At 39.5% G+C, this 14,848-nt stretch overlaps 1 protein-coding gene across 1 annotated transcript in view; it reads left to right on the forward strand.

Annotated features, from left to right (window-relative positions):
* The window catches only part of TBC1D4 (TBC1 domain family member 4), a 198,127-nt gene that overhangs the window by 124,060 nt on the left and 59,219 nt on the right, over nt 1-14,848 (forward strand). The window contains exons 4-8 of the mRNA XM_043477785.1: nt 1,494-1,752; nt 2,750-2,806; nt 8,556-8,647; nt 8,908-9,018; nt 12,916-13,035. Of these exons, the coding sequence (XP_043333720.1) occupies nt 1,494-1,752; nt 2,750-2,806; nt 8,556-8,647; nt 8,908-9,018; nt 12,916-13,035 (639 nt within the window). The remainder of the gene's footprint in view (nt 1-1,493; nt 1,753-2,749; nt 2,807-8,555; nt 8,648-8,907; nt 9,019-12,915; nt 13,036-14,848) is intronic.

Consider the following 14,848-nt stretch of genomic DNA (forward strand, 5'->3'; position numbering starts at 1 on the left):
CCCTTGGACTACAAGGAGATCCAACCAGTCCATCCTAAAGGAGATCAGTCCTGGGTGTTCACTGGAAGGACTGATGCTGAAGCTGAAACTCCAATACTTTGGCCACCTCATGTGAAGAGTTGACTCATTGGAAAAGACCCTGATGTTGGGAGGGATTGGGAGCAGGAGGAGAAGGGGACGACAGAGGATGGGATGACTGGATGGCATCACCGACTTGATGGACATGAGTTTGAGTAAACTCTGGGAGTTGGTGATGGACAGGGAGGCCTGGCGTGCTGCGATTCATGGGATCGCAAAGAGTCGGACATGACTGAGCAACTGAACTGAACTGAACGTGGACTGTATAACTTCATTCCTCCTATTAACTTTTTCTTTTTATAGAGTTGATTTCCTTTTTCCATATCCATTGGATGGTGAAGCTTATTAATACAAGAATTGTGGTTACTGTTTATCAAACATGTAAGGAACTAAGATGTTTCTTAGTTCTGAATCTCAAAAATTTCTGGGAATAGGTGCCATGACTACTATTTTATAATGAGAAGTGGAACTTCCAAGATACTTTTTATCAACACATCACAATATCTTATACCTAGTAAATTGCTTGAGCCAAGGTGGAAGCACAAATCTGATTCCAAAGCCTGTTTTCTTTTCCTTGGAATTTAAGTGATTGCAGGACAACTTTAAATTTTGGTTTTCCTGACTTTTCAAAATACCATGCTTTCTGTTAAAGTAACTAGGTGCTCAGTTCAGTTCAGTTCAGTTCAGTTGCTCAGTCGTGTCCGACTCTTTGCGACCCCATGGACTGCAGCACGCCAGGCCACAGGGTGTTACTGGCTGCTAATTGGTGGGTATGTAATTTAGCCTGATTGAAGTTCTCAAATGATTCAGAATTTTTTTATAAAGTGTAACTGAGGTTATTTAGCCTGTGTTCAGAAAGTACAGATTGGTGAATTTGGATCATTGACATCTGCAGTAATTTCTTTAATGTATTCATCTTCTAACAGTTGTGACTTCTTGAATGTCTATAAATAGACAAATGTTCTAGTAGTTCTATTGCATACTTTAGGGAATTGCATGCCATTTCAGTAGAGCATTGTCAGTTTTATGATTCTTAATCTCAAGTAAATAAGAACAGGGCTTATGATGAATCATCAGACTGCTTGCTCAATGACGAGGACCAATAAATTGAAAACTCCATTACTGCCAAACACTTGGTAGTGGTTTTATTACAGGAGACAATGGATCGTGCCATCCTATTTTTCCTTCTGTGGCCCCGAGTCACAGAGTGTTTGCCAGAAAGAAAGTAATCTGAGCTGGTTTCACCCTTTATTTTATGTGTCAAAAGTCTGCCATATACGTTTGCTCTGCCATTATGTCCCCTGTCGCAGTGCTGTGAGGGAGAAATTTATGAAAGTGTGAAAGCACAGAACTGTTTCCATAGTGTTGGTTAAATGGACATAATCTTGTAAACAGCCCACTTCTTCCCTCTCCAGGGTATAAAGCATGTTGATCACTTCGGCTTTATTTGTCGGGAGTCCGCGGAGCCTGGACTGAGCCAGTATATCTGCTACGTGTTCCAATGTGCCAGTGAGTCTCTGGTAAGTGGGGTGACTGCTGTCCACAGGCTCCTCCCCAAGCCCCTGACTCACGGGAGACTTGTCCCTGACAGACCCAAGCCTCACAGAATGGCCATCAGAGGAAAAAGCGGAGGGCGACCGGGAATGAGTTTCTGCTCTTTGAGGCAGAACCACAGTAGGAGAACAAAACCAGATTATCTTGATAATTTTTCAACCTAGATAATTTTCTTGAGTTTAACAAATTCAGAAATACTACTGGGAGTATTTTTCAAAGGTGGTGGTTGCTCTTGTTCCGTCCCTAAGTCGTGTCCGACTCTTTGAGTCCCCATCTACTGCAGCATGCCAGGTCTCCCTGTCCCTCACCATCTCCCGGAGTTTGCCCAAGTTCATGTCCATTGAATCAACGATGCCATCCAATCATCTCATCCTCTGCCACCCTCTTCTCCTTTTGCCTTCAATCTTTCCCGGCATCAGGGTCTTTTCCAATGAGTTGGCTATTTTTTTAAAAAGGTAGGAAAAGCCTGATTGTGGAAGAAGAGTGGTTACTTTTTCCATTGCTCATGTAAGAAGATAAAGAAGACCTTTTATTCTCTCAGTTGCTCTAACATCTCAGAGTAGATAATGCTTATTTCAACATGGTAGACAGCGATTTTGTTTTTTTCTCTGTATTTCATCAGCCCCTGTCCTCATTTTAAAAACACTTTCTTTATGGTCTGTTTTTAGCCTTGATTTTCTTTCTTTGGAATTTGGAAGCCAGTTTTTCTCTCCAGCATTCTCACTCCCTCACCCCACCCCTTTAATGGGAACAGTTAGAATTTTCGAAGAAATATGCAAGGCGAAGTTGGAAATGGTTCTGAGTGACTAAAAATATGTCAATGTTTTCCCCTAAATTTTTTTTTACGTATTCTTCCACTTGAGTTACCTCTCCTAACCATTTTAGCACAAATCTTTAGATGTATACATTACCATTCTTGGAAGCACAGCATTTATTAGACGTACATCTTCCCCCTCGATTTTCCCCAGGGAAATACCACCACTTACAACAGAGTAAGCCCAGGCTGCATTCTCCTCATTTCCTTAATGCATCTTGCCTTCCTCTTTGCTAACTCATTTTTAAAACTTTTTGTTTTGTATTGGGATATAGCCGATTAACAATGTTGTGATAGTTTCAGGTAAACAGAGAAGGAACCCAGCTAACTCTTTGCATAAGCTCTGTGAAAGGATCGAAGGTACAGTATAAGTTGGCCTTGGCAGAGAGGAGTTTGCTTTGGCGTTGAGGAAGTGAGAAAGTTGCTACTGTCTTTGAATGCTTCTTTGTTTCGAGGTGAACCAAGAGCCCTAAGAATCATTTCTCACATCTAGTCAAATTTATGCGGTCAGTCTCTCCTAGGTGCTTGGCTCTTTTTCCTTTTTTTTATTTTTTAACTTTTTTTCCAGAGGCAGACTCCAGGGAGGAACTTGCATTTCCCACAGTTCTTAAGACTCTTCTGTGTGCACAGTGGGAACTGACCAAATATTTGTTGAATGAATGAAGAGAGACAAACCCTCCCAGAATGTTGACTGTAGATTTTTTTCTCTTCTCACTTGATGATGTGTTCTTTTTTTCCTAAAGGTTTAGAACAGGAATGAAACTTTCCTAACTTTTGAGGGACATTTGAAAATCACCCAGATAATAGACATGATGTCATAAAGCACATTGAAAAAAAAAATGTGTTTTGAAGAGGGGGAGGGACATGAGGAAGAGGTGATTCTGACTCAGTTTTCCTTTCTTCTCCTTGTCCCCTAATAAAAAAGGTTGAAAGCTACTGCACCCAAGAGGACACACAATTTAATAGACACTTGTTAAGTATCTGTTGGGTTGGCCAAAAAGTTCATTCAAGTTTTTCTAAATCTGCTTATGGAAAAACCCAAACGAACTTTTTGGCCTACCCAAAGTCATGTGCTGGGTAGTGTGCTCAGCACTGGGGATGCAGAGATGATTGAGATGCGGACTGTGCCTTCAGGAAGCTTATAGTCTGAAGGGAAGGCAGGCTTGGGAGCAAGTACATGTAATTCAGTATGATAGATGTTAGTGTTGATGGGGAGAGGTTGAGCTGTAGAATAAAGCAGAGAATGTATGAGCCATAGTAAGTATAAATTGTGATATCTGTTAAGTAGGCAGGAAAATCATAGGCACGTGGCAAAATTTATTGAATGCCCACTCAACTGTGTGAATAAGGACTATTTAAATGTAATAGTCAATATGACCCAGCAATCCCACTTCTGGGCATACACACTGAGGAAACCAGATCTGAAAGAGACACGTGCAGCCCAATGTTCATCGCAGCACTGTTTATAATAGCCAGGACATGGAAGCAACCTAGATGCCCATCAGCAGATGAATGGATAAGGAAGCTGTGGTACATATACACCATGGAATATTACTCAGCCGTTAAAAAGAATTCATTTGAACCAGTCCTAATGAGATGGATGAAACTGGAGCCCCTTATACAGAGTGAAGTAAGCCAGAAAGATAAAGAACATTACAGCATACTAACGCATATATATGGAATTTAGAAAGATGGTAACGATAACCCTATATGCAAAATGGAAAAAGAGACACAGAAATACAGAACAGACTTTTGAACTCTGTGGGAGAATGTGAGGGTGGGATATTTCAAAAGAACAGCATGTTTACTATTTATGGTGAAACAGATCACCAGCCCAGGTGGGATGCATGAGACAAGTGCTCCGGCCTGGTGCACTGGGAAGACCCAGAGGAATCGGGTGGAGAGGGAGGTGGGAGGGGGTATCGGGATGGGGAATACGTGTAAATCTATGGCTGATTCATATCAATGTATGACAAAAAAAAAAAATAAAATTAAAAAAAAATTAAAATAAAAAAAAATTAAAAAATAAAATAAATGTAATAGTCAAATTAAAAAATTTATAATATTTTAAAGAACATGCCTTGTTTTCAAACATATATATATATATATAACCTTTACAAAAATGGAACAGTTTTTGGTGTATGGTAAAGGGAATATAAATCTGGGGAGGAAAGGCTGAGTGATTCAAGAGATGGTGTTGGATCAGTTTGCCATCCAAAGAGGCAAAGATTCCTTCCACATATCTACTGAAAATACATTCTAGAGGGATCAAAGTCTTCAATGTAAACTAGCAAAATACTAAAACCATTAAAAGAAAATAAAAATGTTATTTTGTCCCTAAACAAGAAAACCTTTATTAAGACACAGAAATGCAGAAACTACCAAAAGAAGACATTGACAGATTTGATTTCATAAAATCTTAACATTTTTACAAAACAACAACTGCTTACTTGGACGTTAAATGATAAGCAACAAATGAGGAGATAGCAGATTGCTCTTCGGAATTTGTGAGGACTGTTATTATCTATAAGAAAAAGATAAAACCACCAGTAGGAAATTATGCAAATCCTATTAAAACAAAGCTCCTTTAAAAATTTTAGTTTTAGAGACCTGTGTAAAGAAAGAGAATGCAAACTATACATCCAGAATTAGTAGGGCCCTCCCAAGATCTTGAATGAACTGAAATTTAAGGTCCCCAACCTTCAAGGTATGTATGTATCTGAAAGGTGCAAAGGAAGGGTTCATATTGACTGAGAAAGATTCACACAGATTCTTTTCCTAAGGCCTTGGCTAACACCTTCTGATATGATTTTTTACCCTTGTCTTTGACATTAGGCTAAGAGAACATAAGATAGGGCAGTGCTCTGACAGTAAAAATGAAAGGAATAACAGTAAGACAGATACTCTCATAAGACTTACCGTGTCTCAGCACTATTGTGTTTTCCATATCTTAGACCACTTCATCTGTATAGAAATCCCACAAGATAGGTGCTGTTTTTAATCCTCATTTTACTCATGAGGAACAGGCACTGAGATGCATAGTGGGTAATAACTGTCACATCCTCACTGCCTAGGAGGGGCAAAATCAGGATTTGAACTTGTTCAATCTGATTCCACAGCAACTTGGTGCTTCTTTCTGAAAGAATATCAGAAAGCAAGGATTTTCAGGGTCACACTGTCCTGAAGCCATGGCATCAGTGTGTTTCCCCAAAAGCTGTTTTCATCTGAGATAACTGTGGATTCTGAACTTGTGTTATGTACAAAGTATAACGCTGGAAAAAGGACTATATTCAGATTCAACACAAATTAATAGGAGTAGAAAGTGAGAAAAATAGTATATACAAGTATTTAGCAGTATCTAGATATTAGTATTTCACATAACTTACTCAGAATTATAGAGTCCTGTCAGTACATTTGGCTGCATTAATATGGAGTTCTTTTTGTACTAAAAAAGAAAGAAAGAAAGGGAGTAGATATGTATGCTAACATAATCTATGCCTATGTTAAGGGCATAGACTGGGAAGAGTAGCACAGTCATGTGGGTGGACCAGAGTGAATCCAGGAAGCAGTGTCTGAGGGCACCATCTCTCGAGGACCCATCCTCAGCATGTGAAACTAAAGTGATGCTGAGTATTGTGGAGATGGAGCAATTACCCTCAATCTTGTTTTCCTACAATAACTTGTGTGAGGGCTAAATAATATACTTACCTCTCAGGACTGGTTAATTCACTAATCAGTGATTCCAAATTGGAAGTCAAATAAGATTCAAGGTAGTGTAGGGTGCATGCATAGTTTGAACATAAATAATATACAGCTGTTTGCAATTCTTCTACTGAAATAAAAGACTGAGGAAACTTCCTGGGCTATAGATTTAGTTACATACTTCAAGTAAGTACCCTCTTTACTTTTCTCCGTTTTAATCTTTTATCCTTCTACCCATGCTAGTAACATACTGGAATAATAAGCAACATAAAGCAAACAAACAAGAAAACCCCACTCATGTGAATCAGTTTCCTAATATACTGCCTCAGGAGACTCTGCCAGCAAATAATAAGCTGTGGTAGTGGGTGACATCACACTGTCAAAATGAATTTTAGTGTTTCTAAACGTGATCACAGATTTTCACAGCATTTGTTGTATATTGCACAAAGAAATGTAGAGCGGAGAAGTTTCTAGAAGCTTTTCTTCTTTCTAGTTCCCATCATATACCACATAGTGGTTTAAAACAGGTCCAGCGGTGGCCCTATACATGTTATACACACCATGGTAGGAATTCTAGTTTTTTTTTTTTTTTTTAAAACAATGCCTATTTTGAGGTAAACCTCTGCTAGGGATTTTAAAGTGCAGTCTACCTATAAGATACATTACATATGAATAGCTGGATATCCTTTTTCTAATCAGAGTACAGTAGAAAATACAAGTGACCCCTAACTATGTAGATCTGTTTCTTAAAAATGGATGGTCAGGCAAATCATTATTAATATGAATTTCACTTCCCCTTTTAAAAAATTAAAGCAGAAATGTTTTTATGGAAAAGATGCTTGCCTGAGGATTTAATCTAAATTATGTGTAGAAGTGCAACAGATATATGAATAACATAAGAATATAAACAGTTTATTGGGAAAATTGTAACACTAAAAAATGTCCCTAAGTACTAATGATGTCCTTGAAGTTTCATTACCAAGACCTGCATAAAGGGGAGAGCTTCCTACCTAATAAGCTCCAGTTCTGCATTTTAATATTAGTAGTTATTTTTTCCTTTTTGAATGTCCAATTTTAAGCTTAGAGATTTTGAGCAAGGCTAAAGAGTTTCTAGGATGGCTACGTTTGTTAGGACCTTCAGTGGTATAGTGGTATCATGTAGACCTACATGATACCAAACCAACAGCTAACCAGGGCAGCTATTTTTCATGGCAAATAGATGGGGAAACAGTGGAAACAGTGGCTGACTTTATTTTTCTGGGCTCCAAAATCACTGCAGATGGTGACTGCAGCCTTGAAATTAAAAGACGCTTACTCCTTGGAAGGAAAATTATGACCAACCTAGACAGCATATTAAAAAGCAGAGACATTACTTTGCCAACAAAGGTCCATCTAGTCAAGGCTATGGTTTTTCCAGTGGTCATGTATGGATGTGAGAGTTGGACTATGAAGAAAGCTGAGCACCGAAGAATTGGTGCTTTTGAACTGTGGTGTTGGAGTTGGACTCTTGAGAGTCCCTTGGACTGCAAGGAGATCCAACCAGTCCATCCTAAAGGAGTCCTGGGCGTTCATTGGAAGGACTGATGTTGAAGCTGAAACTCCAATACTTTGGCCACCTCATGCAAAGAGCTGACTCATTGGAAAAGACCCTGATGCTGGGAAAGGTTGAGGGGAGGAGGAGAAGGGGACGACAGAGGATGAGATGGTTGGATGGCATCACTGACACAATGGACATGGGTTTGGGTGGACTCCGGGAGTTGGTGATGGACAGGGAGGCCTGGTGTGCTGTGGTTCATGGGGTCGCAAAGAGTCAGACATGACTGAGTTTCTGAACTGAGCTGAGCTGAACTGAGACATTTTTTGTTAATAAGTCTGACTTCAAGATCACTCATAATGGTCATTGTTTTTGATGAGGAGACTTTCCATTTAATTATTTCATTGCAGTGTTCCAAGGTTTGTTGTAGGCAGGAACACAGCTCCTTGAGAAGGTTTAACTTCAGAGCCTGCTGGTGAAGGGACAAGCTGCAGTGCGTTTTATATGTAAACATGAGTGGTAAAGAATCTGCCTCCCAGTGCAGGGTTCAGTCCCCAGGGTTAGTGTTTCTGAACATGATCACAGATTTTCCCAGCATTTTGTTGTATATTGCACAAAAAAATGTAGAGCTGAGAAGTTTCTAGAAGCTTTTCTTCTTTCTAATTCCCTGGGTCAATCCCTGGGTTGGGAAGATCCCCAGGAGAAGGAAATGGCAACCCATTCCAGTATTCTTGCCAGGAAAATCCCATGGACAGAGAAGCCTGGTAGGCTACAGTCCATGGGGTTGCAAAGAATCAGACACAACTGAGTGACTAACATATGTATCTCTGTGGCTGGAACCTGTTTAACACGAATCCCCATAATTTCCCTTAGGTCTCTACCCACCAAGAGCCAAGCTGGTAATACAGAGGCATCTCTCATCCCTGACAGATAACGAGCAAGCTGACATCTTTGAACGTGTTCAGGTAACATGATTTGTAGTCCTCACAAATAAGATATAAAGAATGAGAATTGGATCCTGTTTTTCGAGTTCCTTTTTCCATTTCTCTATCTGAAATGAAAGATAGGTATCCCACTATATTCTCTGATAGAACTCCCTTTTGTTCCTAAGAGCAGTGAAGTGCTTAGCTTTATTTGTGTTTGTCTACCAGACAGATAAAATTAAATGAGAATAAAACAGTAGACGCTGTCTTCCCATAATGTGCTGTTGGTCTGTCTTCAACAGAAAATGAAGGCAGTCAATGACCAGGAGGAGAATGAACTTGTGATTTTACACCTGAGGCAGCTATGTGAAGCCAAGCAGAAGACACACGTTCATATTGGGGAAGGCCCATCGGTGAGATGTTTGCTCCCTAACTGATTTTTTTTTTTCATATATTCAGTCAAAATTTCATAGAAGTTGTAAAAGGAGTTTCTTTGCTTTGTGTTCTCATCTTTAGGGTTAAGCCCTAATCATCCTTTTCCTCCTAGCATCTTAGAAATTTTATAGTAAATTTTAGCAGGCATTGGCACGTGGAGATAAAATTGTGATGCTTTTAAAATGTAAAAAAATTGTGAATTTTGATAGAAAACCAGTGATAGCAAATGCTCATGGTTTAGAATGAATGTACATATTTTAGTAATACTAATCCATTATTTTATTTCAAATCCATATGAACATCTTGTTTCATTAAAAACTTACACAGCCTTGAGTGGTAGAAGGCAAACATGCAAACAAGAAGTAATGTCATGGAAACGGCTCTCCTGACTGCAAACGAAGGGATGATATTTCTGTGCTCGTGGTTTAGAATGTGTTCTCAGCTGCATGTAGATAAAGCCGGACCACCGGCAATGACATCTAAGGAAATTATGACATATTTACCTCAATAGCACTAATTCAGGTTATATTTTCATTTCATTCTATTCAGAACAAATCACATGCCATGTGATAAGTGATTCCTTAATTATTTATTGTACAAGTACTTCTAGAGGACCTTCTATGAGCCAAGCTATATGATAATGTGACAAAAAAGACATCAATGGATGATGTAGCCTGCAGAGAAGAGCTCAAATAATCCAAAAGGGAATGCAAATTAAAAGTGAAAAGTGTTAGTTGCTCAGTCCTGTCTAACTCTTCCTGACCATAAATATTAATAGATACATGTAATAGAGGCAACAAAATAGCTTTTTAAAAGAATGTGCAGTGAACACAAGAGAGTGAGGGTAGAGGAAAGCATGAAAGAATTGGAGAGGAAGAGATTTTTGGGGGAGGGTGAGGCTGGAGTTTTAGGGGAGATAAAGTGTTCTAATCAGAACAGTTGAGGATTTGTATTTTAAGAAGGAACACTGAGCAGTTAAGTGGTAACTTTGTGACCATGAGTGAATATACTCCTTGCAGGCCCTCCAAGGACATACTGGCTTTTTAGGGTTTGCTTGGGGATTGATGGGGAATAAGGCTGGAGGCTAAGCAGTGGTGAGATGATAAAGAGCCTTAAGTGCTATGCCTGACTTTGTCATTGAAGGATTTCAGGTAAGAGCAAGAGAAAATCAGATTTGTACTTTAAAGAGATAATTCTTCTGTCATAGTGATGGTCGGTTTGTGGGGCTGGTTAGTGAGTGCCAGGACTGAAGTTACATTTTCGAATTGGGAGACTCTGGTAATAGACTATGTGAGAAGTGATTCGTTTATCAAGTGCATACTATGTACTAGGCAATAGAGATGAATAATGACAGCTCTTTTCTGACCTCTAACTGTTTAGAAGGAAAAACCAACATGTAATCAAATGAAGTGAAAATGGAAGTACAGTGTGATTGGCACAGTGATATATGTGTGTTCTAGACAGAGATAGCACTGGGACATAAATAGATTGAATGATTCTATCTTGAAAAATTTATTTTGTCTTAGAGAGCAGCTAAATTGGAGCCCTGGAGATGTAAGGGAGGCACTGAGTCAAGAGTGATTTGGGAAGCATGATCCTTAGGATTTGGTGACTGACTGGATAGATATGTTTAGGATGGGAGAGGGTCTTGCTGGGAGAGACTTCAAGGTTTCAGATTTGGAAGAACTGGGTGCAATAGCTAAGAAATACACAAAGAAGACAAGAGTAGGGCAGAAGATGGAAATAAGAAAGAAGAATTCAATTTTGCAAGTGTGTTTGAGATATAATTAGAAAATGGATTTGGTGCTCGTAGAATTTGAGTTGACATTATAAATACAGAAGACAGTGAGCTTTGGCACAGGTTTGAAGTCAAAGGCGGGTGTTCTGAGGGATCCTCACATTTTAGGCAATGAGTAAATTAAAAGGGGGCCAGTAATAAAAAACTGAAAGGGAATAATGAGGGAGAAAGATTTATTATGGTATGACCAAGGTAGGAGAAAAGTTCACGTAAGATCAGTGATGTCCAATGACACAGGAAGGTCAAGAAACTTCAAGAGTAAAATCTGTCAATGGGTTTGCTTATATCAGTCATTGATGGTAATAGTCATGTTGACCAGAAGGCCAAAGGCAGTATGTGAGTAGTGGTACAAATTTTCTATATGATGGAGAGAACTCAAGGTCACAGAGGAGGTTTTAACAATTTATGTTTGAAATTCCTCCCCTTCTCTCTCCCTTGCTCTTTCTTTTCCTTTCTTCCTTCCATTTATTCACCTAGTATTCCCTGAGTGGGCTTCCCAGGTGGTTCAGTGGTAAAGAACTTGCCTGCTGTAGAGGAGGCGTATGTTCGATCCCTGGGTGGGGAAGATCCCCTGGAGAAGGAAACAGCAACCCACTCCAGTATTCCTGCCTGGGAAATCCCGTGGCCAGAGAAGCCTGGCAGGCTCCAATCCATGGGGTAGCAAAGAGTGGGATGTGGCTGAGAGACTAAACAACAGCAAGTTCACTGAGCAGCTGCTTTGCCAGGCGTTGTGCTCAGGACTTTGTGCTCAATACAATTTCCCTGTTTCAGTCGTGTCATTCATCCCAAAGCCTTAGAGTAATGAGTCAGCCTAGTCCCTATACGCAGCCGGAGCCCAGTCCAGCCCGCATCCCTATCCATTGTTTTCTCTCCTTTTGGATGGCAGCCGTGTTTCTTTTATCAGGAACTCCTTAGACGATCCTGTGGTACCAGCTCCATTATGGACCTTTATTGCCCCCTGTGTAGACCGTGCTGAATCCTCCCATGTGATCCTCCAGTCTCTGATTTCCCAGTTCTTTGAGTGACTTTGAACACTCTCTTCACATAGATCTTCCCCAAACATTACTTTCACAGTGATGCCCCTCTGCTTATAAATTGTAATCAGTGATTCTTCCTAATTACCCAGCATTTAAGATCAAGGTTTTATCTCCAGCTTCACTTTCCCACTTTCCACTCACTTCCTTCTGTTTTAGTCAACTATCTGTATTGACATCCCGTCCTGTGAGCATCCCAGCCATTATGATTTTGCCAGCATCATCCCCAGTGTTGGGAAAGTGTTCACCTTTTTTTTTTTTTTCCTGCCTACATTAAATCCTGTGTATCTTTTTCTTCCTAACCATTGAGAGCCACAGCTCATGGTTCCATGTTTGACACTTATGTGTTGCTTCTTTTCACTGTTACATGTGAAGATATTTCCTCCACAAGCAAAGGATGAGTTTTCTCTTTTGGAAGTTTTCTGGCACTAAGAATCATGTGATATACATAGTAGCTTTTTATTTCTGTATAGGATAAAATATTTAGAGAATCTCAATTTATATAGTGGACACATTGTAGGTTCTCATGCAGTTTAGTACTATCAGGGCGTACTTGTTGATCGAAAAGATAAATGACCCATTCGCAAATGAAAAGGGAGTTATAACAAAGGCATTAACAGAATCCAGCTTTACTAAAAGAGTCTTTGCTTTTTGAAAACTGTTTCTTGTGTTTTCCTTGGTAATTTGGATATAAAGTATGCAATTTGGAAAGGGATGATTATAGTTATTAATCAAAATAACAGCAGCAAAAAAGTGACATCTTAAGTTTAGTTTTTGTTAAATGCAGCAGGAATATATTAGCAGAGAGGAAAGGCATAAAGGAAAGATCTTATTTCTGTCTTTTTTATTACTTATAATATTAAAAATTAAACCCATTTGCTTATAATCTGTGTGCTTATGATGTGGAACCTAAATTATTACTTCTTTAATAGAGCTCCAGAAGAATTCTTGTGCTTTTTAATGGCTTAATCATAAGTCTGTCTTTAAAGCTTCATTTAATCTTGAGTTTTGCCAAACCAAAATTTATGTTTTTCTTTCCATAGACTATTTCAAATAGTACAATCCCGGAAAATGCGACAAGCAGTGGAAGGTTCAAACTTGACATTCTGAAAAATAAAGCTAAGAGATCCTTAACTAGCTCCCTGGAAAATATCTTCTCAAGGGTAAGATTAAACTGAGGCTCTTCAAGGTATTATGTGTTTTCTAATTACTCGGCTTCATTCTCAACTGGCTTACAGAAGATTTCCTTTAAAAAGAACTACCAAGTTAACTTTAAGTTAGTTAATGCTTATTTAAAATAATCTCTCAAAATAAGTTTTATTCTCAGATCTATATTTATTCTTGTGCGTCTTCTATCTGAATTTGAACAGTAGACATTTAGTAGTTGAGATATATGTATAGAAGAGGGGAAATAGAATACTGATGTTCAATCCTGTATGAACTTTTTATCATTTACCACTTAAAGTTATAATGGGGGTCTTTCTCTCACTGATTCTTAGGAGCTGAGAGGAATGCTGAAAACTTTAAGTGTTTTGAGATTCCATATATGTGCATTAATATGATAAAACTCTAGGTTCATTCGCCTCATTAGAACTGACTCAAACGCATTTCACTTTATAGCTGAGTAATACTTCATTGTGTATATCTACCACAACTTGTTTATCCTTTCTTTTTCGATGGACATTTAGGTTGCTTCCATGGAAGGATACCATCACAATATGATAATTATCCTCCACTTAAAAATAAAATGAAAAAACATTAGGTGTAGATACACAAAAAATAGCATAGTGATTTCTCTTCCTCTTCATTTTCCTCTTCCTGAACAGTTCACTCCTGAAGCTACTAGATAAGACATAGCAAGGTGTATGTCTAGGGTCTGTAAGGCAGAGGAGACACAGTGTCTCAGGGCGAGGAGACAGCCTGAATGGGTGCTGTATGTGGTGGCGGGGGTGGGTGGCCCAATGCAGCGTGCAGAAACCGGAGTGCGGTGAGGAGGGTGTCAGCCCATGGGGGTGATCTGGTTTCTACAAGTGGAGCAGGAGCAGGTGAAGAGGGTGCCCTGATCAGGATGGCTCAGCCTGGGGTGTCAGAGGTGGAGTGGAGGGGAGAAAGCATTCCAGGTGCCCAGTACAAGGATGCACCGATGTGTGGGGCTGCTGGGGCCGGGTGGGGGGCGGGGGGTGAGGAGAGGGTGGGTTACCAACTGTGGAGATTGGTTACATACAGGGAACTGGTCAAATATGTAAATGTTGAAGGATAGTGGGATTCTGGGGGAAGGGAATTACAAAGTTAAAAGGGGAGAGGGAATTAGAATGAATTCTGCTGCTGTTGAATTCAACTCAGAGGTAGCAGTATGGAATCTTGGTTTCTCTGCTTTGAGCAATAGAATAATATATACATATATTATACACATAAATATAATATGTATGTAACATATGTATTAATATATGTGTATGTGTGTAAATGTGTATATATGGTCCACTGATAGGCACTGGGAACAACTTTTCTATGCATGTCAGATAATAAATTAAGCCTGGTTGGGTGACCAGGTTAAAGTCTGTTTGGGTGACCAGATTTTTGATTTAGGACTCGGATTTCGGTTTCTGTACAGAAACAAAGAGGGGACCTTTTTTCCTGGCAGAAATGGCTAGTTCCAGGACTGTATGGAAATTACGAGATAAGTCCAGAGCACCTTGGCATTCTAGATAATAAAGAAGTTGTCAAAGAGAGATGGCAGGCTGTCACAAAGACATAAACGCCTTGAAGGATTCCAGTGGTGACATCTGAGACAATTTGAGCACCATAATAATTGACAGCAACAGACAGTAGCCTGTTGTATAATAGGAAGGTACTAAGGCGCTTAGTTGCCCACTTGTGTCCAACTCTCAGTGACCCCATGGACTGCAGCCTGCCAGGTTCCTCTGTCCATGGAATTCTCCAGGCAAGAATGCTAGAATGGGTATCCATTTCCTGTAT

This window comes from Cervus canadensis, chromosome 9 (assembly GCF_019320065.1).
Source record: "Cervus canadensis isolate Bull #8, Minnesota chromosome 9, ASM1932006v1, whole genome shotgun sequence".
Lineage (NCBI taxonomy): Eukaryota > Metazoa > Chordata > Mammalia > Artiodactyla > Cervidae > Cervus > Cervus canadensis.